Genomic DNA, 25,551 nt, shown 5'->3' on the forward strand with positions numbered 1-25,551 from the left:
AGTGCCACCTGGTGGTGAACAGAGATCAGTGTGCAAACACACCAAGTATTGAACCAGGAGCTGCTTTTCTTTGACTTCAAAAATCATTTGAAGTAATCAATTTGGTCTTTGAGAAATCACGTAGAGCGTTTTGTTTTAACCATAACAGCAAGTTGTTGCCTAAAGCAACAACTTGATGTGAATTGTCAAAGAGGAAGTGTGGAAGTAGGTTATGACAATTGAGACACAGCAACGGCAAATCACACCTTTCCTCCTTAGACCTGCTGAGACCACTCAATTAATAAAGAACAATAAAACTTAAGGAAAAAAAGCAGATCAATCGATATGACAAAAACTGTTAGTTGGGTAGCCTGTTATATGCAGTAAGCTACTAGGCCTAAACACCTCTTTAGCAAACTCACATCAGAACCATCTTAAGTTTGTTCAACCATCAAAAACTGTTTTGTATCGACAAAAGTAAAGTAACTGAGGAAGCTTTGCTTTTAACAATACGTTTGTCATGTTATGACAATTTTTCATAGATGGTGGATTAGGAAAAGGTGATATTGGTAGGCTGGGTTCAAAACAAAGATGGCAGCCATCGCCTACCTACTCTGAACAGGTAACAAACACTTGCTATTTGAGAACATGTTGTACAATTACGAGTCTGAAAATGCAGAAGAAGTTAGTTGAGTTAAACATTAAACATGAGTTTACCAGACCCCTGCAACAGCCAACTCCTCAGGTCACCACAGCAGGTTAGTGGCGCGTTGAATGTGAAGCGCAGTGTAGCCTACTAGCAAACACACCTGACCCCCGACCACTCGTTAGCTGTCTAGTTGCATTGTGGGTAACGTAGGCACCTTCTTTTTACAGTCTATGGTAGGCACCAAGCACAAGAAACAACAAAGGGGGTTGGATAATATTGTAATAATATATAAACATTATATATCTAATATACACACATGTATAATATGATATACTTAAGGTTTTTTTTTATTACTACAATGTTATTAGTACTAATAGATATAGATGATATGCCTATAACACAAGAGTTCCACAAAATATAATCATTGATAATATATGTTTATTTTTTTTAAGACTCTCACTAAAATAACGTATTTAACATGTCTTTACAGAATATCCTCATCTACCTGTTTGGATTTGAAATAGCAACTTTAATGAGTAAAACAACATCATAGTTCATGTAAAACACCACATTGTTAAAAGTTTCCTTAAAAGAGGAAAGAAATATTCATTTTTGTGACAAAACCACATCGCCATACAAAATACACTTTTTCACCTAACTGAATGAGCTGATTTGCATTTATGTCTAGCATATTTTGACATGATAGCTTTGACCTTGAAATCGTAGCACTCATTGCTATGTTAAGATTGCATTATACAATGTGTGAAAGAAAAATGTGAAAAGTTAGAAACCATGAGGTTATCATCCATGTTAACTCCCCGAAAGTGCTAATCAAGTATTTTCACAATGATTCAGAGCAAGCCATTTCTTACAGAAAAAAATATATACTGTATATCAAGAGGCTTCATGTACACCACATTAAGACAATGTGTTTCATACACAGTTATCCTCAAAAGTGCTTGTTGAAGTCTGAGCAGACTAGAATAGAAAACAAAATGTACAGTACATTGGCCACGTTAGCTGTGTGTTATTTATACAAATATAATACATTTATGAAATGAATGTTAATACACATTCCTATATGTACTTTAAAATCATATCAATAAAACCTGTTACTTTAGCTTGTCATCTCTTGTTGTTTAGACATTAAATAAAATATATAAGCCATCATTTTCTCAAACATGCCAACTCTTACTGTTATTTTCAAATCTCTAAATTTAAGACAATATCTGCATATGATTACTCCCCCCCTCCACCTTTTGAGCATCTTCAAAAGCCATTGCAAAATATGAAACTACCAACAATGGTGACAGTATGAATCCTCATCAGCAGCCACCTTTCAAACTTTTTTTTAGCAGCTCTCGAAGGTTAAAAGAAACACACTTTGAACGCAACAGTCTGTTGGTCTGGCAGAGGATAAAGTGCTGTTTTCCTTTGGCCCCAGTGTAGAATCAGATAAAAACCAGTGGTCAGAACCCTTCATAGACTCCAGCCTCTGATCTCAGTGCAGCATGACAAAAACCCTCGTGACCCAGAGCCTTGGAAAGCAGTCTGTGGCCGCGGGGAGACATGCATCCTTGGCCAGGCAAATATCCGGCCATGGCTTTGCCAGATCTTGCGGGTTTAAGTTTGGGAGCTGCGTAATACCCCTCCATGTGGTCATATTGTGTGGGCCTAACTTTAGTGCTCTGAGTCCTTCTGTTGAGCTGAGTGGAAAAGGATCCCAGATGTTCAGGATCCATAGGGGATTTGCCGTGGTACTGATAGTAGTGACGATTTTCTCTGGTGCTCTGTGACCGCCCGGGTCTCCTGAGGATGCTGGGTTTCACAATACCAGAGTAGCTGTTGACAGCATTGGTCATCATTAATCGATCCTGGTCATAACCTCGTGTATGGCTTCTGTCTTTGTGCTCGATGTTCTTGAGGTTTGAAGAATCCCTCTCTGGGAGTGAGGGCACTTTGCGAAGCGGTGGCTGCTTTGGGGAACTCTCTTTGATGTGAATTCGCCTGGATGGTCCTAGCTCTGTGCTGGACCGGTGGCCACACAGCTGCCTGGCGCCCTCAGGGTCTGGCTGTTGAGAACTCATGGACGTCGGGGTTGTAGCAGCAACAATATTTTGACTTTCTGTCCTGTCCTGCCCCTTAGAGAGGAGGCAGGCATTACCAGGGTCTGATTTGCTCCTTGTGTGCATTATGTCTCTGTTTCTTGCATCTGTTGGCGAGACAGGACTCCCATATGGAGACTCAGCTGGACATGTATTCTTGCGTCTGGATTTACTCTCCTGCTTGACTGGTTGGTAGACGACTCTTTCAAAAACCTCTGCGTCTCTTGCCTCGTAAACAACAGTGTCCCTACTTTCTATATAAAGCTCTCTGTTCACAGGGGGGGCACGACGTGGAGAGTAGTTGTAGTAATCCGATTGCCCGCTTCCTCTCGTGTTACGCATGGTATAAGACTGACTGTGGTGAATACCACTCTGCCGGCAGGGCTCTACATAATAGCAAGAACCATCTACTGGGTCATCTGTGTAGGTGCTGTAACGGTAGTCAGCATTTGTGTTGTCGAACTGCGGCCGAACAGAGTGAATGCCAGTCTGAATCAACCTCTGATAGGGCGCTTCTTGGTAGGGCGCTTCTTGGTTCGCCGTCTGTTCGACGTAAAACATGGTGTCAGGGGGCAGGACTTCTGTCTCTGCCAGCTCGTAGTGACTAATCTGAGGGGCATGAAAGGAGCGAGCCCTCCGAATGGCTGGATGCCCGACTGGTCTGTCATCTGACCTCTGCCATTGACTTTGCTGCCTGTGGCGACCGCTGATAAGGTGCTCATCTCTGTGGTAACGTCTGTACTGAGGAGACAAAGGGTGTCTTAAACCTAAAGTGCTGTAGCGGTTTTCAGAGGACTGCCTGTATAAGCTTTTCGGCCCTGAAAGGTGATGTGGCAGAGCATCGGGCCGAGGGCAGTGAGGTGCCGGCATCTGTCCTGCTTGAATTGGCCGATGGTGGTGGTGGTGGTGGTGATGATGTTGGTGGTTACTGAAGACATCCTCAACAATGCCCAGAGGCCTGTCCTCCTCTGGGCTGTAGTTATGGGTGGAGGGGTGCTGTAATGGCCGTGGAAGGACTTCCCCAATGGAGGCAGGCATGGAAGTCTCAGCGAGAACAGCACGGAAATTGAAGACATTGATAGAGTCAGTGTTCACGTACACGGGAGAAGTTGCCAGGCTCTGGGCCGAGCAGACAGGCTGAGTGGGCGTTGAAACACCAACGCTCTGATAGGTGGTCTCTGCTTGCGTGATGTCTCGGTGCTCCTTTTGCTCTTTGCAGGCCCTCCTCTCTGCACTGCCTTCGTCCAAGCTCCCTGAACCAAGCGGGCTGACATTAGGTGTGAAATTGCAAATGCTTTCCTGTCCATCGGTGACCTGCAACGGCTCCGAGGAGATATGTGCAGGTAGGAAATGAGCAGGGTGAGGGCAGCAGAGGCTCTCCAAAGGGCTGTGTACCGGTGGTTGCCACTGGGAGACGTGAGGGCTGCAGTACTCCTGGGGGTAAACTTTCAGATCCAGAACAGAGGGCCGAGGGGGTCTGTCCTGGGCGTTAGGAGTCTCCTGTCTCTGGAAAGGGTACAACGGGACGTTGTGTCTTCTTTGAGAGCCGCTGCTGGCCTTCTGGGCGGATTCGGCCAGAGCCAAAGCCAACTTGCGTGCAGCACTCGTCAGGGGAGGGTGAGGAGGGAGAACAGACACTGAACTCATAAGTCTATCTGTTCCTGGGGAGGGATAAGACAAACAACGCTACAGTATGACAGGACAAACAAAGCTATGGTAAGACATGATGGGACAAAACACAAAAGCTTTTATAAGAAACTACAAAATGCATTCTTACTGTATTTAAATAGATACTAACTATATATATCAAATGTGTAAGATGTTAAAGAGGAGTGGCACTCACCTGGATCAGGCAGGTTCTGTGCAGATTGACTGAGGTCGGTCAGGGCTGACGCCTGGCTCGCTGTGCTGATTGGGCTGCAGTGTTGGAAGGGGGCTCTTGGCTCTTTTCCATCTGCTGCTGGAGCTTGATATTTCTCAACCAGCGGAGAAGGGGAGGAGAAATTTGGCTGAGGGCCGAACGCAGTCTGAACATCTGCTTGCGTCTTAAATGATTTCTTCCTGAGTTTAGGAGAGAGCGGCTTGGAGGTAACCTTCTTCCCACCTTTACCCAGGACCGGGCTAATATCTGGAGACTGAGAGTAGCTTATGTTGTTGTTAGGTGAGGAAATTGGCTCAGATTCACTGGAACAACCCGCACTCTTCCTCCATTTGTTTCCGTCTCGGTTTTGTTGCGGTCCAGGGTTTGCTAAGGCTGGGCTGCACTGGAAAGACATGGGGTCAAAGTCCAAAGTAGAGATGCCTACAGCCGGCGGACAGAGATCAAGATCGTCCTCCTGGTGCGGAGGTGAAATACATGGTGCGGTGTGAGGACGGTCGGCACCATTATGACCCTCATTCACTGGGTGGGCTTTGTCGTCTTTACTTCTGGTGATGTGTAGGTCATCTCTGCTGACAGCAGAAATGGCCTCACTGGTCGAACGAGGTCTACGCGGCCGGTAACTCGGAGGTTCCCCTGGGGGTGGAAAAATACATTTAAACTGAGTCTTTAGTAGTGACAAATTCACAAATATACAGATAATGCAAATCACTGGGAGCCAGTCGTAGCGAATAAGTCGAATAAATAATGTCACCTTCCACATTGTGCAAAGAGGTGAGAGATTCTTCACTTTTGGTGGAGCGCAAAGTGCCACTATCTCCTCTTCCACCTGAAAATGTTTCAAAAAATTTGTTTTCTCATTAAATAATCACCTCAAAAACAACATTTCACATCAACACATCCAGCTGTCGAGATTAACTGAAAAGTGAAAGTGACAGGTTTAAAATTAACTTCAGTGAAAAGAAAAGAAAACTTTGAAAAGTACAGGAAGAGAGGCGTTATGTTCTCTGGTGGTGTAACAGCAGCAGTGATCTGACCTGGCAGTGCAATGCTCTTTATCTCGTTAGGCTCACTGGGGTGTCGCTTCAGTTTACGTTTAGTTACAGAGTGGGATTTGCCCAGGTGGAAAAAGGAGAGCCAGTTCCCCACAGGAGACTTCTTAGCCTTAGCAGGAGGGCGCTTGCCGCTACGACACAGAAACAAATCATTTTCAATAAGTTGACGTTTCATCTAACAACATTACAAGTCACCTTGTTCAAGCAAAAAATAAATAAGGACAAGAAATAAATAGGGCAGAAACATCATTTTTTTAAATATAATTTTCTAATCTGATAATAATAATTTAGACTAGAAGAAATCAGACACTGGCGAATATGATTACAATTCCTTTTCTATTTTCAAGTAGCCTATTATGCAGAAAATGTATCATATCCTCATATTTGACACGTTTTAGAAGCAGTACACAACAAATATTTGTCATTTTTGATTTATGAATATTTTGTCAAAATTTTTCTCTACACATATTCTGTCAGTCTACCAGTTGATCAATCAACCAATTAAGTCAGCATTGAAGAACATGACTTATTACTAATACTCACATTACAAAGCATCATGATTGAACAACTCAAATAAAGATGGTCATGGTCCGTAAACGTACCTCTCCATCGGGAGATCGATGACTGTGTGGAACTTGCCCAGCAGAGCTCCGGGTCCCTCCCCGACCTCGATGTAGTCACTGTGGGTGAGGCAGGGGGTCGTGGCTGGGGAGCCCAGCTGCGCCTGAGTGCGAGCCTGGGCCTCCTCCAGAGACAGTAACTTTGTGGACGGGGAACAGACCAGCAGGGACTTCGGTCTGGATAAGGTGTTGTTACCTGTAGTTGAGATGTTCAGATAGATTCATTAGAGATTCGTACAATCTAATTTATGTGTCTTCTTTTATTATTTACTATTTATTAATGGTACAATGACCTACCAGTGCTTTCCCTTATGATGGCATTGAGTTTGGCGCTGAAGAGTGCCTCAGTGTTGTTGAGGATGAACTCCACCACCACCGACTGGATACGCACCTCCATGAACGCCGCTGTCCCACTAAAACAGGCCGACTCAATCTGTCTGGACCTGAAACACAGTCACAGAACAACCTAATTCACAGCTCTGGACCACTGAGACATGTCCCAATTTGCTGTCACAGAAATGCTAGAATGAAGCAGCAGCAGCGCCAGCGGTGCTAATGCACACAGCCAGACATTGGTGTAGATAATGACAGTCACCTGAGGAGGTTAGGTGCCCAGACGATAGCCAGATTTTTAGTATGCATGCTAGTGACGGAGCTGAAGGTGGCCAGGCGAGAGAGATGTCGCATGAGGAACTCCAGAGTCCTGTTGACAGAGAAACATTCAGATCCAATATAAACATCTTCTGTTCATTTTAAATTATTTCCTTTGAGACAGTCAAAAGATATAGTCCTGCACTGGAAATTTAAAACTGGCTGTGTAGAGCTGTACTAAGTAGTCATCATGACACTTTTATCTAGAGCTGAGTCACATCTCGGAGAGAGTTTTATACTGTAGGTGGTTGGGATATGAGTAGAAAAGAAAAGTTTTTGGTTGCACTTAGTCTTCCCAAAAATCAAATGAACATTGAAGAATACGTAGTTTCAAATGCAGCACTCCCTTTTCCAAAGTCAAGCCACCAGGGTGCAGCAGTGAGCTTAAAACCTGACCTGTAATGTGGAGGCGGCAGCTGCTGGATGACATTGTGGATTTTGACCAGCCTCTCTTCATCTGTGGCTGCAGACACGGCCTCCTGTGAACACAGAGGATAAAGCGCACATCACTGAGAGGCTGATAATCACAGCAGAGGGAGTTGCCTTAACATCCCCGCTCTCTTTTCATCCTTTTATATTCACAGCAGCCAGTGTTTCGGCACACTTAATCTGCTATTAGCATGCACATCCCCTCCTGTTCCTAGAAAGCCCAGCGTGATGCAATGACCCCGTTTTGAGAAGCTCTTCAAATGAGCTGAAATGTTAAAATGAATTCTTCTGTCTTTTCTTTTCTTTTGTTCACCAAGTAACTGGAATTCGTCCCACACTTTTTCTCTCGACAATGCTTAACTAAAACCCCGTGCCCCAGATTCAGTGCGCCGGTACTTACTGAGAATCTGTCGTAGAGCTGGTAAGTGAGCAGAGGGTTGGGCAGCTCTCTGAAGTACAGCTTGCAGAGAGAGCCCACCGAGTGGATATCCTGTCTAAAGACGTCTCTGGTCAGGTCTGGGATTTGTTCAGAGTCAAACTCGTGCCTAGACAGTGACAAACAGAGAAGGAAGATACAGAACAGCGTGGGAGTCATCCTACTGCCCATCTGTCGGTTTGAACACAACAACAAGGAGGAGGATATTTTTACACCATGAGCCACTTTTGGTGAATTAATGATTTGTTTTGATCTGACATCTTTTGAAATCCTCTGGCAAAGCTTGTTAATAGTGCAACTCTCCCCAAAAAATCGGTGCATCATAATTGACATGATTTCCATCTCTGATCATTTTCCTCCCCAAATAAAAAATGTCTTTCTTCTTTCTTTCTTTCTTTCTTCTTTGCGGCAGGTAAAAACACTTTTTCAACGCTCTTAATGAGTATAAACTGTGAGAAACATCAACATGTCACCAGATGTTTATCGTTTTCTAACACAATGAGATGTGATGTGGCAAGAGTCAACACGTTTTCAAGTGAACAAAGTCAGTTTAGATTATATTTCTCCTAAATTACCTAATGATGGGAGTTCCTCCTGGCAAGCCTTAAAAGGACCATTATAGCTGTTAAAACAAACATTGTGTTTGCATTCATCGTGTTGATGGTGGACTACAGTACAGTAATTAGCTAAGGAATAATGAAAACTAAATAGTTGTCAGTCACCAACAAAGTGCCCTGCCCTACACATTTTCAGCCCTACCCTTATCAGACTCTTTCTTAAACAACAAACCGTTCTGTACTGTATATAGAACATTAGAATTTAGGGACATTAGTTTTACGTATTTACATTTCATTGTACTGCTCTGTAAGAGGTGGGTCTCAGGTGGGGAGAAAAGGCTGCATCATTCTCCCCACCTTCAGTGCTTACAGTAGTCCTGACCCGAGGCCGAGATTTGTGTTACATTAAATTGATGTCATGAACGAAACAAACCTCAGTTTCTGGATGTTGGATGAGATCCCGGACAGTCTGTAGATCCCATCTACAACTCCATGTTTTTCTATGAATTCAGCACAGCTCTTAACAACCTGTGGGACTATAGGACACAATTATAGTCATGAGAGGAGGCTAAATCATTACGTTTCTATACATAAAGCACAAATACAATGATGAAAGCATCACACTCGAAAATGAGCTAGCCAACACGTAACTATTCATATTGCAAGTGTCACCTGTGTATCCAAAGTCTGATATATCTTATTCCCATGCACAAAAGATCCACTGTTGTTCAAAAACTATTAAAAACACATTATTCAGTCACAAAGTTACAGTGGTTGACATGTTCCTTCAGTATGTGCATTGCAGTTTGAATTGAGTTAATCCTGCATGTACAGTTTTGCTGTCATAAACACTTAGTTGACCATGAACCTATAAATTATTCACATTTAACATTTAGTGAGTAACATTTGATAAAATGTAGAACGTGGAGCCATTATATGAAATTATATAGCCTCATATGAAAATGTAGGGTGTATACATTTGTGACCTATCTTTCTGAAATATGTGTCACCTGTCTACCAATGGGGTCATTTAGGCAGGTTGTAAAATAAATCTGATGGTTCACAAGATGATTATCAGAAAAAGAAACAAAAATCTCTGCAAAATTATTATTTCTTCTCAATGTGAAACCCTTAAACGCTGTAATTTTACCTCTTTAAGTATAGATCAATCTTTAGTTGAACTGTTCTTGTGATGAGGAGCAGTCGGTCATTACCTTATTGAAAGGACCGCAAAAGGTTTAGAAACCACTGCTTTACTCCATATTTTTACAATGGTGCCCATGTAGCTTTAATCCGATACTCTGGATGAACTGACATGACATAACATAAAACCTGCTTATTGCACCACAGGCCTCTTTAAAAAAATAAAATCACTCAAGAAACAGCTTTTGGCAAATCTTCTGGGATCTATGCAGAATCACACCCCGCTGGCATTTATAAAACGGGTATTCACACCACCTTAATTCCCATCAAACATGAGCTATGTATCACAAATCCACTATAGAGGTGGTAGATTCACTGAGTAATCCCCTTTTGGGGTATTTACAATTTGAAAATATGAAACATTTTGGTGAGAACTGCCAGCCAATAAGAATTACACAAAGGGAAATGGGAAGAAAGGAAAAAAAAGAAACCATTGCAGTAATAATTTACCCTCATGTTCTGAGTTGTGGAGATGTTCCCCCAGGTCACAGCCAAACACTCGCTCTTTGAGGATGCCGCGCTGCCGCAGCTTCTGTGGTGGTGGTCGAGACTTCATGAAAGACCTCAGGAATGTTACCAGCTTCCCATGCTTCTTACACACTGATTAAGACGGCACAAACACACACACATTCATTTAAAATCAATCCGATTCATATCCTGGGAGCAAGTCTTAAATGAAGTCGTCAACAGCGGGACAGGCCCAAACTGAAGAGTACCTGGCTTTGGCACTGAGCTTTGAACACTGGGGGGAATCTTGTCATTTATCAGCTCAACACAGTCGCAGGGGAAAAAACCAACCTGTAAGTAGAGAAGTGTGGAGTAAACAGGAGAACAAGAGATGGCGATACACTCGTAAGTTCAAAGTGCCACTGGGGGTATTTCGTGCTGTAGCAGGCTGTTATAGGGTGAAGGAGCTGAAATAGGTCAGTGAGCATGAGGGTACAATCTGCCTCGGGGCAAACACTGCTGGATTGCATTTTTATTGTGCTCAATGTCTTTGGGTGCAACAGCAACAAATCTTTTCTTTACCGAGGTGATTTTATAAACTATAAGTTTGAACGGGAGCAAACAGGAAGCCAAGCAGGGAACATGTCTTTATCTCTGAGTAAGTATTCCCTGGAAGCAGAGACAAGCTGTTCAGTGTTATTTTCTGTCAGACATAATCAAAGTCCAACCTGTTTGACACAGCCACAGTGTGAACAAAGTGAAGCACAGCAGATGTTTTACCTGAAAGCCATGTTTCCCTCTCCACCAGCCTGTGTCTTCTTTCGGAGGCATGTCTATCACTGACACAATGTCGCCCACCTGGATCACAGAGAGAGTGTGAAGATGCCGACAGTCTGATCACAGCTGAGCAACTTTAAACAGTGATAATGAAGAAACCAGAAATATGTAGACTCAAGAACAGACAGTGAAAAATGAACGCTAAATGATGAGGGAGCTACCAGCAGATGATAAAATTAATTATTCATGATAAACAATGTATCTCAGATTGTACCTCAAAGGTCAGCTCATCTGTGGCCTGGGCTGTGTAGCGTTTAGTGACGTGGGCAGCAGCGATGGCGGGGACATTGATTGAGGCTTCTTCAGAAACAAGCAGATGGTTCCCCTTGTTGTCAATCTAAAGAAAGAAAAAGACACAGTGTGACATTTGAGGAAATGCCTTCTTCACAGTTAAAGTCCTGTTTGCTTTGCTCAAAGACAGGAAGCCAGGAGAGGTAGCTGGTCGAGTTTCATCTATCATGTATAGACACAGTAATGATTTTCACCACCAGGTGGATGATACACAAAAGCCTGGTACCACCACTGTTTCTTTTATTGTTTCTTGCAGCACTGAAATTAAGAATTAACAGGCTGTACTCTGGTTCAGGTGCCTTTTCTAACCTAGGTGTGCCCTTATTGAATCTGTTTTTAACTTGTCTTATAACATCTAGGTGAATAAAACTGTGCCATTCTGCTTTGTCCAACCAGAGGACTGATCAGTTGCAGACCTAGAAAAGGTCTTTAATCTCCTCCAGACGTGACCATTGCAGAGCAATTCACTATCAGCAGGAAAAACATGCAAATACTACATTTTATTTTGCAAAACACTACTAAAATATACTACTGATACTACCACAGCACAGCACAGCAGTCAGCTGGCCTTCAGCTATGAGCTTTATATGAGCTTAGAGCTGAGACTTTTATTCTTGTTTTTACAATAAAGCATTTTGTCGCCTTATTTTCAAAGGGTCTTTGAATAAAGTTATCATAAGAATTGACAGAGGATACAACAAAGTTACATTTTCTTATCCTATTTTACTTGTATTTTTTGCCTATAGTGAAACTTGGAGCAGACCCTGAACAATACATCAACTAAACATTATGTGTTTATTTCAGTTTGTGTTTTGCATTTTAAAAATGTGTTTACAGCAAAGAGAGGACAAAAAGTGTTACGCCCACTCAAACATGCTGGTTTAAGACTGAAATCAATTGAAAACACCAGGAACCTCCCACAAATAGAAAAATCCATTGTTTTCTCCAGGTGTATAATGTTACCACATTTTTCACAAGCTTGTTGTATGTGTTGAGGAGGGAAAACGGCAACCCCTCTTTGTCCTTGAGCTAAGCCAGAAAACACCATGCTTACATTTATACCAGATACAAAAAGATGAAAGTACTGTATGAGCAAACAACTGATAAAGAGATTGGTACCTCCATCCATGTTAACACTGGACCACAGTTGATTTTATTGTCAGCGATGGTAGAGAAACGGGACAGGTAGGTGGCCAACATCTTCGTTACTGACTGCAGGTAAACATAAGATTGACAAAATTTAAATGTGAAACAAATGAAGCATCATTTCCACATAACATGAAGGAGAACAAGATAATCTGATGACCATATAAATCCTAAATTATCTATAACCGTCATCTATAATAATGACTGTATGTGTTGGAGATGACAGACCTCAACATTGTCCTTTAACGTGTCGTTTCGTGGCAGCTCAGTGAGGTGGGAGTAGCGTCGGTCATAGATACACAAGTGCAGGTGTTTGTCCAGCACCCGGAAGTCTTCGTAGGATCTCTTCACCAGCCAGTTTCGAGCCTGATGAAGAGAAGACGAGAAACTGCAGTTCAGCAGAAGAAAAACACCACTGGCCAATTTGTAATATCATACAGTCGGATCTGTTGCATTAATTAAACAAGTAATTGTACCTGGCAGGTGATCTGAACCAGGAAGACCAGCTCTTTGGAGTCTAAACCAGCCTTCGGTCCGTCACTCTGTCCCTCTTCAAGAGCCAACTATGGAGAAGAACCAGCAAGCAAAGAGTGTAAGAGGAGCTAATATTAAGAGGAACTCATATTCTGAATTATGGATGAGTATGATACAACAACCTCTCTGTGTGTGACCTGGTGTACAAGAAAAGCATCATGTCAAACCCCATTTTCCCATTAAATAGTAAAATCCCTTTTACACTGAGCAGCTGAGTATAGAAACCTTAAGTACCTAGGAAACACAGAATCATGGGGAAAATGCTTTAAAAAAATATGGAAATAAACATTTTTGAAAACTACAATACATATATTTTTGATCTGAATCCGAATTTTTGAAAGACGCTGATTGAACACGTCAGACTTTATGCTAAAGTTTCTTTAGGGAGTGAAGTATGTTTCCTCTGCTGCCAACATAGAAGTGATTCATATTCTCACTTCACCATACATCCTGCAGCATGAAATATATAAAACATTAGCTGCTAAGATAGCAGTGCTTGGAGGTGGCATAGATTTAGCACAGATTTCTCCCTCTCTTCCTCTAACTAATATCCTAAATGACCCCAAAACTGAGAAGATCAAAGCCTTGCAGGAGTTTGGGAATATGTTGATAGACATTTCTGTAAAAGACACTTCAAAGACTTGGAAGCCAAGGGAAGTTCTGGTTATTTATAACTGTAGCTCATCCACATCCACTGTTACACAACACACAGCGACCTAGTTACTGCTCAACAGTAATACAGAAAACCAGACTGACAAAGAACCCACAATGAGAAAATGTTGTTAAATGAGCCATGATGGAAAAGCTTTTATTCACTGCAAGGATTTGTAGAAAGTAATAGTCTGATCTAAAAAGCTAAATTACGTACTGAAGAGGGTCAAAGGCTAGAAGGATGATGGGAGCATTATCATACAGATAAACCAATCCTTTTTTATTAAGCAAAGGCTAGATAGATTAAAAAAAAACAAAAAAACAGTATGGAATGATTCAGCAAAAAATCCTAAAAGTTATCACTAAAGGCATGCTGCCTGAGCATCACTTCCTCTATGATGCTCACACACGCCACACATTAGTCCTTATAATCTAAAACAGGCAAACACGGCTCAGACACCAGCCCTTTGCATACAAACATACCTACAATATGTTATTTATTCATAAGCATATGGCACCAGAGGCTCAAATTAACATGTAATCAAAAGCACCGTCCTGTTACCTGCCACTAGGGTATCTCTAATATCCATCCGCAACTGGAGGAAGTGGCCCTCCCTTTGTGTGCAGCCGCAGTCCTGGACCTCAGTAAGCTCCAACAACAAACCAAGTCTTGGCTGAGGGGAGCAGAGTTTAAATGCTGCTCCTTACTCGCCCGGTCGCCATCCCATGCCGCCCGCCCTTACGCAAAAACGCTCACTCAGACGACTTTGGAGCATCACACGCTTACTGCGCTATTCAAAGCAGAAAATACGAGAAGAGGATGCTTCCCTCTATGTGTCTTACCCCCCTCCTCCTCCTTTCCTACCTCCCTCTTTCGATCTCTTCCCCCTCCTCCCTCTCCTGTATGCTGCCTCCCTTCCCCCTCTCCATCTTGCCCTCCCCCTCTCTACTCCTTTCTCCAGTGGCAAAGGGGTTTTGGCAGTAAATGGGCTCAACCGGCACACACAGATGCAAAAGCTCATCCATCACACAGAGGCTAAAGCTGCAACAGACAGATAGGCTACCCTTCTTCATTTCAAAACGATTCTCATTCATTGCACTCTCAAGGCGAGACTGGGGCTAATCTGGGGAGGAATCAGTCAGGGAGGCTGCAGACAGAGACAGTCTGCTGTCCTTGTGCTATTCTACATGAGACCTGATTGGTACCCTCCCTCCCTCCTCGCCTCCACTGTCTGTGAATGCAGAGACAGGCAAATGGATCATGGGAGATAGCACAAGAGAAGACTCATCTTTCAGGATTATGTCAAGAAATGAATCAAACATAAAATACAAAAATAAAAATAAATCTCAGTGGTATGTGCCTGCTTAATGTTTGTACATGTACATGTAGGCAGTGGGTGCAGATTTCAGTGTCAGTGTGTCTCCCACACTGATGCTTTTCTTCCAGCTCAGCTCGGCTTCTCTTCTCCCCGTGGACCATTTCAAGGTCACTGAAACGGCTTTACCATCCTCCACCCAAACCATGATGGAGCCACACCGGTCATGGCCTCCATAGCAGGACGTTTACCCAACAGAGGGAGAGCAGACTGGGATTTAAGTCCCGTCCAGCCGGCTTCCCTCTGGTCCATTTATGCGACATGTGGGGATTCAGCCCCTCAGCAGGCATGCACTGCCCATGCACTCTTTTTGTGTTGAGCTGCACCAGCTGCTTCTGGTTGTGGAGAGATGACTGCTGCACTCTGCTGGCAAGCACACTGAACTGCAGCCAGATACTAGTCACACATGAGTGAGCAACTAGGGACACTTTACTGCTTCTCATCTCCACTACTGCAAAACGTCCTTATTGTATATCCATATGTCTGACTCATGTGTTGGCTGATGATCAGGTATTCAATAGTATAAAATAGAAGACTAAAGGGGAAGACAAGTCCCACAAGCCATGCTCCTAGTTTGACCACAAATCACTTATAGTCCACAATAAAACATTTTCCCACAGCTAAATTCAACTGTTTCCATATATTATTACTCTATTTATTGTTTTCTTAAACAGGATTTTACTTGCAAATGTGTTTTGTCAGTTACCTCAGCTCCTCGATAGACTCAGCTGTCCAACCAGAAACCACTGTAGCTTATTTACCCACTGACATCATGTGCTTAAGTCAATTTAAAAGCCTGTATTACAGGTTTACAGCGATCAGGTGACTGGGCTAGTGTAATATAGAGGATTAACACACAACTGAAATCAGCTTCAACATAAATGGGACTGATAACATCTGTAGTAGTGAAAACATAATGATCTCAAAGCTCTCCTGAGAAAACAACACTGACAGTGGTAGCGTGGCATTTCAGGAAAAGGAAGGAAAATGCAATTACGAGGGTGGGACTGTCCATAACAGACAAACAAGCATACTGATTAAATTACCACATCGCATTTCAACAGCAATGCATTTTTGGAGTAGTTCACCAAAATGGCCGCTGAACTTGAGCCAAAGACACAATTTCTAAATATAGTAACTCTCTGCTGCAAAAGTCACAATGTAAGTGTTTTCGGGGCTCACCTGTACGTTGCCAAAGTCAACAGTCTCATAGTGGAAATGGGCACACTCTGCCAACCTGGGGAAGTGACCTCTGGGGAACGTCAGCCTACACACAACACAACACAGCACAACAGCAGCTCATCAGTATTCAACACAGTGTCACTGTGATGGAGAGAAAAAGAAAAGTCAAAGAGCAAAAGAGTGGAAAAAGGAAAGGACAGATTAGACCTCTGTTTGAGATGTAGCAGGCTGACTTGTCTGTCTGCGGCGCGCCCATTATTTTATAGGTCCTCATTTCACTGGCCTGGATAAGAGCCCTGGTTTACAGCCTATAATAGCAGCAACACTGTCACGGGGAGCACCTACTTCTTCATGTTCTTGACCTTCATGCTAGCCGTGCTGACGCAGGAGCGCAGTAGGGATTCGGCTGGATGCTCTGTGATATCATCGCTCCTCACCTGCCAAACAGAGACAACAAACATCAGTAAGTGCCAGTCACAGGGCAAATAATGGAGAAGAGAGTAGACTCAGGAATCATCATGTGGATGACCATAAAACAGTCGTTGTGCAGCACAATACAAGACCCACGCAGCTAATATTATGTTGTGCTTTTCTATACTATCCTAATGTTAGGCTATTTAAAACTATGGTACACAATTACATGCAAATGGGATTTTATTCAACACTAATGTAAATCTGTTTTTCTTCTGTTTATTATGTCATATTATTATGCTCCGGTTTCCCCCACCACTAAAAACATGTCGGCTAGGTTAATCCTCCAGTCAGCGCCCCTGACCAAAGGCACTGGCTCATAATCTGGAGTTGGTCCCCGGGCGCCGCACCGTGGCTGCCCACTGCTCCTCAGGGATGGGTTAAATGCAGAGAAAGAATTTCACTGTACTAGCTGTATATGTGACTAATAAAGTACCTTTACCTTACCTTACCTTACCTATATTACTGATATGCTAACATAATGTTGTTAACAGACAGTAAGTTAGACTACAGTATGAACCTTAATCTTGCTCTTGGTTGATGAAGGCTGGTTATAAATATGATCAATATCAGTAATTTTTGTATCAAATGTACATTACAAAGCTTGTAAAGGAAATAATAAATGCATAAAAATTGACTGTACTTCACACATCAAAGAGATTCTAAAAACAGGAATTTCATTCCCACACGGAAACATGAACTGAAGGGGGAGAAGAAACATCACTTAACAATGACAATATTGTCAAACACCTTCAAACACCTCAGCAAATACGCCACCTCACCCGATGGTAACACGTCCTCTAAATCAAATTTACACCTGCCCACCATACCTTTATCACCTTGACAACCTTGGACTAACAACTGTCATGTGACTGCCACGTGACCTGAATTAAATTGTTGCATGACACCATTGTGTGAATAACAACCAATATAGACTAATTGAAGAAGGGGGACATATCCGTTGGTTTAAGTTTTTTAAATTATATATTTTAACATCTATATTACTGTTTTTTGGGTGTGTGAGAAATGACTCAGATATGTGTGTGTGTGTGGGCGTGTACCATGGCAGTGGATGTCTCCTGTGGCTGTTTCTCTTCTGGAGGATTATTGTTGGTGGCTTGAGGTAAGGCATCGTCTTTGTCCAGGTCAGCAGATGGTAACACATCTCTGCAGAGAGACACAGGTGAGGAATGAAAACAGAAGAACTGCGATATGATATGTCCACCTCCATGCTGTGCCAGGTTTTCCAGAAAAAGCTCCTGTAGTTTTTTCAAAAATACACCAGAGGGAGCAAGTGAGGGAGATGAATTCACAATATGTGGCTTGGGCTCAAATCATGACACTGCACCAGCATGGCCCAGAAAACATGTTGTACTCGGACTGTGGTGTTCGAATCTGTAACAGCATTAATACAACATGAGAATCTGATCATTTGCTCCAATCAGGTTCAGACAGGAACAAACCCAGTCACCCAGTGCATTTGTTCCTGACACAGACTTGTCTGAAAAATTGTTGCATCCTCCTCAGGGTCAACAAAAAGCCATGGTGTCTTTTGAATACGCTCGGGAAAGCAATGCTTCTCTATTCAGAGAGTCATAAAGGCAATCCACCCACGAGGGAGCGCTTCACAAAACCTTCACTTGAAATGTGACTCAGTTTATTCAGGAGTGAAGGGTGAGGTCCATTCGCCTCAACTTTTATGAGTAACAAAGCATAGAGACAGGCAGGCCTTTAATTTGTCACAGTGATTCAGCTTGATGAGATCAGGACATGAGGCCAGAAACACAGTCACAGTGTAATCTGTCACACATCTAATTATATAGAAATTGTGGGAATTCATAGAAAATACAATGCGCTCGGGCCTGACAAAGGTTCAACCAGTTTTTTTTTTATCTCTTTCTTACAGTACTATGAGAACAGGGTCATGCTTTAGCCTTGACATTAACTTTTCTTCATTTGAATGCAAACACATGTAAATGTCCATGCAGCCACGGAATACTCACAAATACATCTCCAAGTGTGCATTTGTATAGTTTTTCATTATTCAGATCAGCTGGCACGAAATGAGGAAAAAGAGAGTAACTCACCCCTCAAGGACGTCACTACTTCCTGGTTCTCCCTGGGGTCCTGAAGCAGCATTTTCAATCACCGCGGCAACCACACATCCAGCCTCCATGATACTGCCTTACTGCAACAGCCCGCTGTAGAGAAACGTGAGTAGGAAGGACAAGGGAGGGAGGGAGAGAGAGAGAGAGAGAGGGAAGGAAGGTGGGTGGGTGGGTAAAAGATTAGAAGATGGGAGGAAGAGGCCGATGCGATGAAGCTGCCAGACGTTAACCCACTTGAGGCTGCAGCGTGTGCGACTCTCAAGGCTACAATCCACACAGCCCAGTCCAGACTGTAATGTGCGATGACATCATGCTACAGTGCCAGGGGCTGCTTCAGAGATAATGCATGTCAGCCTGCACATTCATGAGCCGGGTTCATGAGAATATCAGCTTCTTTTTTATCTGAGCAATGACAGGTTTTAGCTGGAAAACATTCTCATATCCTCCTAATGGAAATGTCAAGACTGCCACAGCAGCTTCCAGTGTGCGTCCGTCCATGGATAACATGTGCAGGTTTAGGGCTGTTATCGTTTTATCACGCATGATTTTTTTTTTTTTTGCAGCTTTTTTTAGACTCTTGATATTCTACACTTTTGGAATGAATCGGTTATATTTGAAAATCAACCCGCATCAAGGACAAAAGTTCAAACCAAGCTTTGTCACAAATCACTGTCACAGTGTTTCAACTAGATTTACATTTGATTTAGTGCAAATTTGAAGCTTAAATACAATGTCAATTAAGGTTTCAGGTCTCTCATCATGCCCATCCCATCCATCCATCCATCCAGATGCTTATCTTTATCTAAGGGGCTGGACAAAAACCCAGCTCACACTGGGCGATAAACATAGTGCAGCTTGGAAAGGTTGTCTCTGTGTCACCTGGCTAAGAGACGAACAATTAATGCTCAAATTCACACCTTTAGGCAATTTGCCAGTTGCCAGTCAGTCTGACCTGCATGCCTTTGCACTGAAGGAGAAAAACCTTGCAAGCACAAGGACACATGCAACCACTTCACCACTCCCCTGCTACTCTACTCATGTAGGTAGCATTTCATGTCAAATCAAATAGCTGCAACCATGTCAACCAGGGGTCATATTGTGCTCGATCACATGATGCACTACCTGTGTGGATCACTCCATGAAATCATTGTTGGTTTTTGAGGAATGAAAAATTAATTGCTGGATTCATTTATTCCTACATGTGTCCGTACTGGTTCCACAAGGAGACTGATACTGGAACGGCCCCCATCGCTCTCACTTTCTACTACACTCCATAATTGCTACTCCTCTCTATGTACTGTAAACAAACAGAAGGAATGTCCTGATGAAGTGAAACTCGACCCCCTGGTAATGCTCCTCAACAATCTTCCCATAACTGGCTTCCAGATACGTGCCTGTGCTCTGTGTTTAACAATGACCTGAGGGCATGTGGCTGCAAATAAAGGGCCCTTCCCACACCGCACAGGTATACAGCTAAAATCCCTCCAATTAACACAGAGGCAGTTTTACTTCTTCTCTAATCAGGTCCGCTAATCAGCACAGAAATGTTTGGAATAATGTGTAGATTCATCGGCCCCAGCCGCTGCTGTAGTAGCAGTTTCCCACCAGCCCCTCTGGCCTGGAGCCCCACTGAATTGCTGTTGACTGCCTTCCACAAAGCCTCCTGACTCAGCAGAATGTGAGCGGGCAGACAGGAATACAGGCCAGATCGGACTCCTCTCTATCCACATCTCATACTATATCTCCTCTCTAATAGACACCGTAACCTTGCCAGAGGGGATTCGATGCATTACACAGACAGGAAATTCATTTACTGTTTAGAAAGCACTCTTGTATAGTGGTCACCTGGGGGAACCATTTTTGGAAAGTCATATGAATGAGCAGAGTATTGCAAAATTATTTGAAACAGGGAGCACTGGGAGCAGTTATAATTGGTGCCTCCTAGTATAGCTTAAATATTTATTACAAAATAAAACCAAGTTGTGCTGCACAATCATCAAGATATTATAACCATCATTGCCTCATTGAAAATATTTTGGCTATGTTTGCTAATGGGGGACAGATATTTCCAGCGGCTGCTTGCAATCTATGATGCATGATACACAGTACAATACCTGACCTTGCTGATCGTACCACATCAGACAGTGAGGCTTTTCAAGTGTAGGAACATGTTGTACTTCACATTGCAGAGGAGGCTGGCTAGTTGTGTGTGCTTTAAAGCCGCCTGCCTGAAAGGCCTTATGGGAGAAGACCTGGAGACAACAGAGGGGAATATACAGTATGAACGAGTGAATGCCTTATAGCACCCATTTGCCATTATGAACACCACAATACATGAAAAGTAGAGTATTCTTGAAATGGCCCAAATAGCTTGCGCTATAAAAAGGCTGTCACGATTGTAAAAAGTCTGAGTTTTAAGAGGTGATCTCACTTTCTGCCATGGCAGAGGAAACTGGGTGACACATAGTGACACTTTGTGCAGCATTATAGGCAAGAAGAATAAAACAATAAAGTAAAGTGAGACCGTCTGTATATCAGGCAAGACTCACCCTTCCAGTACTTCTCTATCGGTCACATCCAAAACATCAAGTAAAACTATTCTAGATACAGTAATAAAGACGACGTGTACCTGCCACACTTAAAGGCAGAGACATTGTTCTGATGTCAGGAGACTGTAGCAGCACAGAAGGATGTCGTCCCGGTATCTGATGGCCTATATGGCGTTTTCAAGAAAAATAGGGCAACCTACACAATCTTGCAAACGCACTGTTTATGAAATCGGTATCAGCAAGCGTGTTGACATGAAGAATGGTTGCCTGCATATTTGTAGCTACAAACACACAGCAGATGCGTCTTAGTGAGTCATGGCTACTTTATCACATATGGGAGGAGAGAGGAATTATGGCTGAGGAGAAGAAGATGGGGATATAAAAACTGCCATTTCACATTTGCCTTTATCAGGGTTTGACAATACAGACTCCACACCAACACAATTAAGTGTAAATGATACACATTAATGCTAATAGTTATAGTATAGTATATAATAGTTCATGTTTGTAAATTAGGTGGTACTTTTATGGTCATCTGCAATCAGCAATCGTGGAATTGTAATAACATCAAAAGGCTTCTGGTACATTGTTCAAGGACTGTGACATAACACAGTCACACGTTTTCATAATAGACACATCCACAGAGGATGGAGGAGAGGACGCTTCATCATTATCTCTTTTGTCTATTTGAATTGTCCTCTTCAGTAACATAGCTGCAAATGCCACCATGTGGCAGAACACATGAAGAACTTGTTGCCTAAAGTACAATAAAAAAAAATACAAAACAGGAGGTCTCCCAGATACCTACTGTAAAGTGTTCATTATATGCTTTCAGACTCTATTACAAAGATCTGATGAAACAGGCAATGACAGTTGTTGTTTACACTTTCAGCAGATACAAAGCAAATTTTGTACTCATGTTTGTGTCCAGATAATCAATGTAAGTCCAAAATTAACTGTCTTTTAGCTCTGTTTTTGGACTCCACTGACTCCAAAAGGAATGGCTGCTACTGTAAATGTGCTTCTATTTTCACCAGCTAGTAGATGGCATTGTCATCTACAATAAACTGTTGCAGAGCAGGTGGTGGAGAGCAGGTTTTTTAGGCTGCTGTAGCTGGGAATAACACAGATGGGAGTGGTCAGACTGAGCCAAAACAGCAGAGCTGCAAGCTACAAAACCAAAACAGTGCACAAGTCGGGTGATAATTCTCTGCGGGTTCGTCACATCCCTTTCATGTTAACGTATAGCCATGAGATTGTTGATGTAAAAAATATTGATTACTATTATCTTAAACTACATCTTTGACATCCCTTGATGTTGCTGATCCCGACGAAGAAGTGCCAGGTCTGCGTCGTCGACGAGGGGAAAGTTGGTTTCATGCTCTCGTTCTGAGCTGAGGAATGCAGTCAACACAAGCAAGAGAGACGCAGTGGAGAAAGGCCCGCGGTTGCCATGGTAACATGTCTCTCGTCCATCGTGACTTGATGCTGCTCCAGACTGAGGACGAGGCAACACCAGGAGGGACATGAAACGTGAAGATGAACCCTTGACCACAGGCTCTGACACATCATCACTCAGTCTGAGGTGTTCAGATACCCGGTGCTGCTGCAGCTGCTGCCGTCTGAGCAGGCCGCCGTACTTTCAAATCAGCCATCTTTACTGGGGCTTTGTCACTTCTAGGGGGAGGGGAAGGGGGGGGTGATGGGTGTGTGGAGGGGGGTCATATGATCCCATAATCTTCTTGATATCTCCCAGGGTGAGATTAACTTTATTTTATCCGAGTCGGTGTCACAGCTCAATCTTTGTCCTGCAACCTTCAGAGGCACAGAGATCCCAGATGAGGGTCAGAGAGCAGGCTGAACAGCAGGGCGATTAAGATGTAGACAACAACGATCCAAATATTTAATCAACAAGCCGATCTGTCACCAACGAAGGCAACCTAATCCTTACAGTAAGTACAGGTCACAACATTTATTTCCTTTAATAAAACCAGATGATCTAGTGACCAATGATATAGAGCAAATATTTGGGCACTTACAATGGAGGATGCAGCCAACTGCTTCAGTAAGTCAGTAAATACTGAGTGACACTCCCACACAAGACTACAGTCTGATCCAATACAACATCCCACAAACAATTACTTCCTTTGTAAAGGTCTTGTCAGAGATGTCAGGGTCGGCTCAGTTCTTAAGTAATCATTTTTAAAACAGTGATTGTGTTTTCAGACTGCATTGCATTATAGTAAAAAAAAAACACATTAGTTAAACTTGTGGTTTCACAGGCTTAGTTTATGAAATGTCTGTCTATTTCAAGATATTCGGTTTTCTGTCACTTATGACAAAGAAAATGAGCAGAGTCAGAGTTTGTGAAGTTATAACCAGTCAATTGTGGCAATTTTTGCTTTAGAAAAAGACTGAAGCAACTGAGCGAGTTTTAAAATGGCTTCCCACTTCCTACTTTTCTGTTGGTCCTGATCAATGTACTGTATCATTTTAGCTTAACACGTACCTACTATTTTGGCCCTAGTAGATAAAGGCAGCATAATATATTATTGGGGCAGACAGTTTTCATATTAGATTATCTCCAGAACTGATTGAATAATGATTTTTTCTATAAAAATGAAAGGATAAAAGGAAAGTACACAAAATAGTTCCCTAAAGCCAAACAGATAGTCATAGTCCAGAACTTCAAGATGTTATGTTCATTATCACATGAGACACAGAAAAGAATGTTAACAACCCAGATTAACAAGGAGAGCAGCTCAAACATTACCTAAATGTGTCAGTGATTCTCACTTGCTTATATCAACCTATCAGTTCAGATCCACATAAAATAAACCAACATGTCCCCACAGCTTATATCTGTGGTGCAGGATTCACAAAATAATAAAGCAGTTCACCAGTTCACAGCCTCAGATATTACACAGAGGTTAATCACCACTTTGAAAATGGCTCAAAATAGGTGATGTGAATAAAGAGCCTTTAAAAAATTACGACGTTTTAAAAAACAAGAGGTCTCACAAAGGCAGCACTTGTTGCAGGGCTGTTGCACTGTATTGCATTAGAACACACAGGTCTTCATCATTTATGTGCCCACCCACTGCATTACATGTGATTCCTAGAAAATCACTCCCCAAATCCTCCTGACAGATAAACTCAGATGTGTTTTCATAACCTGTGATGCAACCACACACACATCCATCCATTCACTCACTCACCCACCCACTCACTCCCAGTCCTAGTCTTCACCAGCCACATACATCCACTGGGAAAAGTTTACCACCGGTGTACTCTGACCTGTTGGGCCTGACAGCTCACCGGTCAGCCGCATGCAGCCGTAGACACACCCACACGTACACACGCATATGCACACATACACACGATCCTTTGTCAGATTGATCAGTTGAAAAAAATGCAAATGCCATTAACCAGTGCAGTAATCGCACCATCAGGGCAGCGGCGGCAGACGAAGCATTACCCGGTGATGTTTGCACAGTAGTAGGCTACATGACAGCTGGAGAGGATCCGTGTTCACACAGCCTACCTGTAACAGTGCACGTTGCTCCACTCCGCTGCCTCCTCTATGCTGCACAGCGCTCAGCTTCTCGACGAGGAAACATGTTGTCAGCATCGCACTGCAGAGCCGCTCACACTGGACACACACACACGGGACAAAGACAGCCGATCATCTGAGGTAGATGTTTTAGGGGGAGAAACCCTGAAATCGGGTGCGACGCCGCGGAGGCAGCGTGGGAGTCACTCCGGAGGACCGCGGCTGGGCTGCCTGCCTGCTGCCTGCTGCCTGCCTGACTGTCTGACTGGCTGCTGGGAATCTGCGCTCGCGTCTGGGAGCGCGCACAATTGGTCTCGTGCCCGCGCCTCGGATATTTTAGACCCCGGGGTTCCCAGACCTTTTCAAAGCCATATACCCGGATATTAGGTAGGCGTGGGAGTGTGGATGGATCCCCTGCTTGATATTATTCACAAGCCGAGCAGCCCCATCTGGCAAGTGGTGTGGTGTTAGGTAATGCCTGGTACAGAATTACATAAGCATCTAGTGTAGGTGGGGTGGTAACAGTGAGGGGAGTGAAACCTGGTGTGCAAATAACTCATCCTAATACATCATCTCATTGTGTCATGTGCACTGGAGGAGATAATGTGAAATTCAGCTATTACCGTTTTTGCTGGGGGGGCACTGGAACTCTATGTTCTTCTCTTGGTCTTGTAGCCAACTGAAATTTATCATTGAGTCTACATCAGGTTGACATTTTGGTATTCAAATTTTATGTGACATTACAGCCTATTCACACCCCTCTACGTTTTAGTCCACTGCATTAGTCTGACCATTTGCATGAATTTACTTTACCATCAAGATTTTTCCATGCAAAACATGACA

At 43.1% G+C, this 25,551-nt stretch overlaps 1 protein-coding gene across 2 annotated transcripts; it reads right to left on the reverse strand.

The window, feature by feature from the left end:
* Positions 1-1,049: 1,049 nt before the first annotated feature.
* On the reverse strand, positions 1,050-25,181 carry arhgap32a (Rho GTPase activating protein 32a). Of its 2 annotated transcripts, XM_085796206.1 has the most exons (22): positions 24,700-25,181; positions 18,586-18,699; positions 17,560-17,665; positions 16,373-16,464; positions 16,028-16,112; positions 12,761-12,847; positions 12,513-12,650; positions 12,258-12,350; positions 11,062-11,184; positions 10,791-10,868; positions 10,280-10,361; positions 10,014-10,163; positions 8,794-8,896; positions 7,768-7,912; positions 7,335-7,417; positions 6,883-6,990; positions 6,585-6,730; positions 6,270-6,483; positions 5,650-5,798; positions 5,367-5,441; positions 4,577-5,248; positions 1,050-4,394 (listed from the first exon to the last, which is right to left on the reverse strand). In XM_085796206.1, exons 2-22 carry the CDS (start codon positions 18,672-18,674, stop codon positions 2,098-2,100), a joined length of 5,115 nt encoding a protein of 1,704 aa, XP_085652332.1. In that variant the 5' UTR covers positions 18,675-18,699; positions 24,700-25,181; the 3' UTR covers positions 1,050-2,097. The 2 variants fall into 2 exon arrangements, with proteins under 2 accessions (XP_085652332.1, XP_085652333.1); XM_085796207.1 differs by lacking the exons at positions 16,028-16,112; positions 16,373-16,464; positions 17,560-17,665; positions 18,586-18,699; positions 24,700-25,181 and adding an exon at positions 14,032-14,351.
* Between the last annotated feature and the right edge of the window lie 370 nt (positions 25,182-25,551).

Source organism: Trachurus japonicus, chromosome 13 (assembly GCF_045865225.1).
Source record: "Trachurus japonicus isolate A0001 chromosome 13, Traja_1.0".
In the NCBI taxonomy this organism is placed as follows: Eukaryota; Metazoa; Chordata; class Actinopteri; order Carangiformes; family Carangidae; genus Trachurus; species Trachurus japonicus.

Bases quoted from the DNA above. Each gene is read 5' to 3' on its own strand.
- arhgap32a (XM_085796206.1), bottom strand. From the start codon at position 18,674: ATGGAGGCTGGATGTGTGGTTGCCGCGGTGATTGAAAATGCTGCTTCA. The intron at 7,418-7,767 runs GTAAGTACCGGC...CTGTGTTCACAG, and splicing joins AGCTCTACGACAGATTCTCA to GAGGCCGTGTCTGCAGCCAC. The intron at 5,249-5,366 runs GTGACATTATTT...TTCCACCCCCAG, and splicing joins CTCTTTGCACAATGTGGAAG to GGGAACCTCCGAGTTACCGG.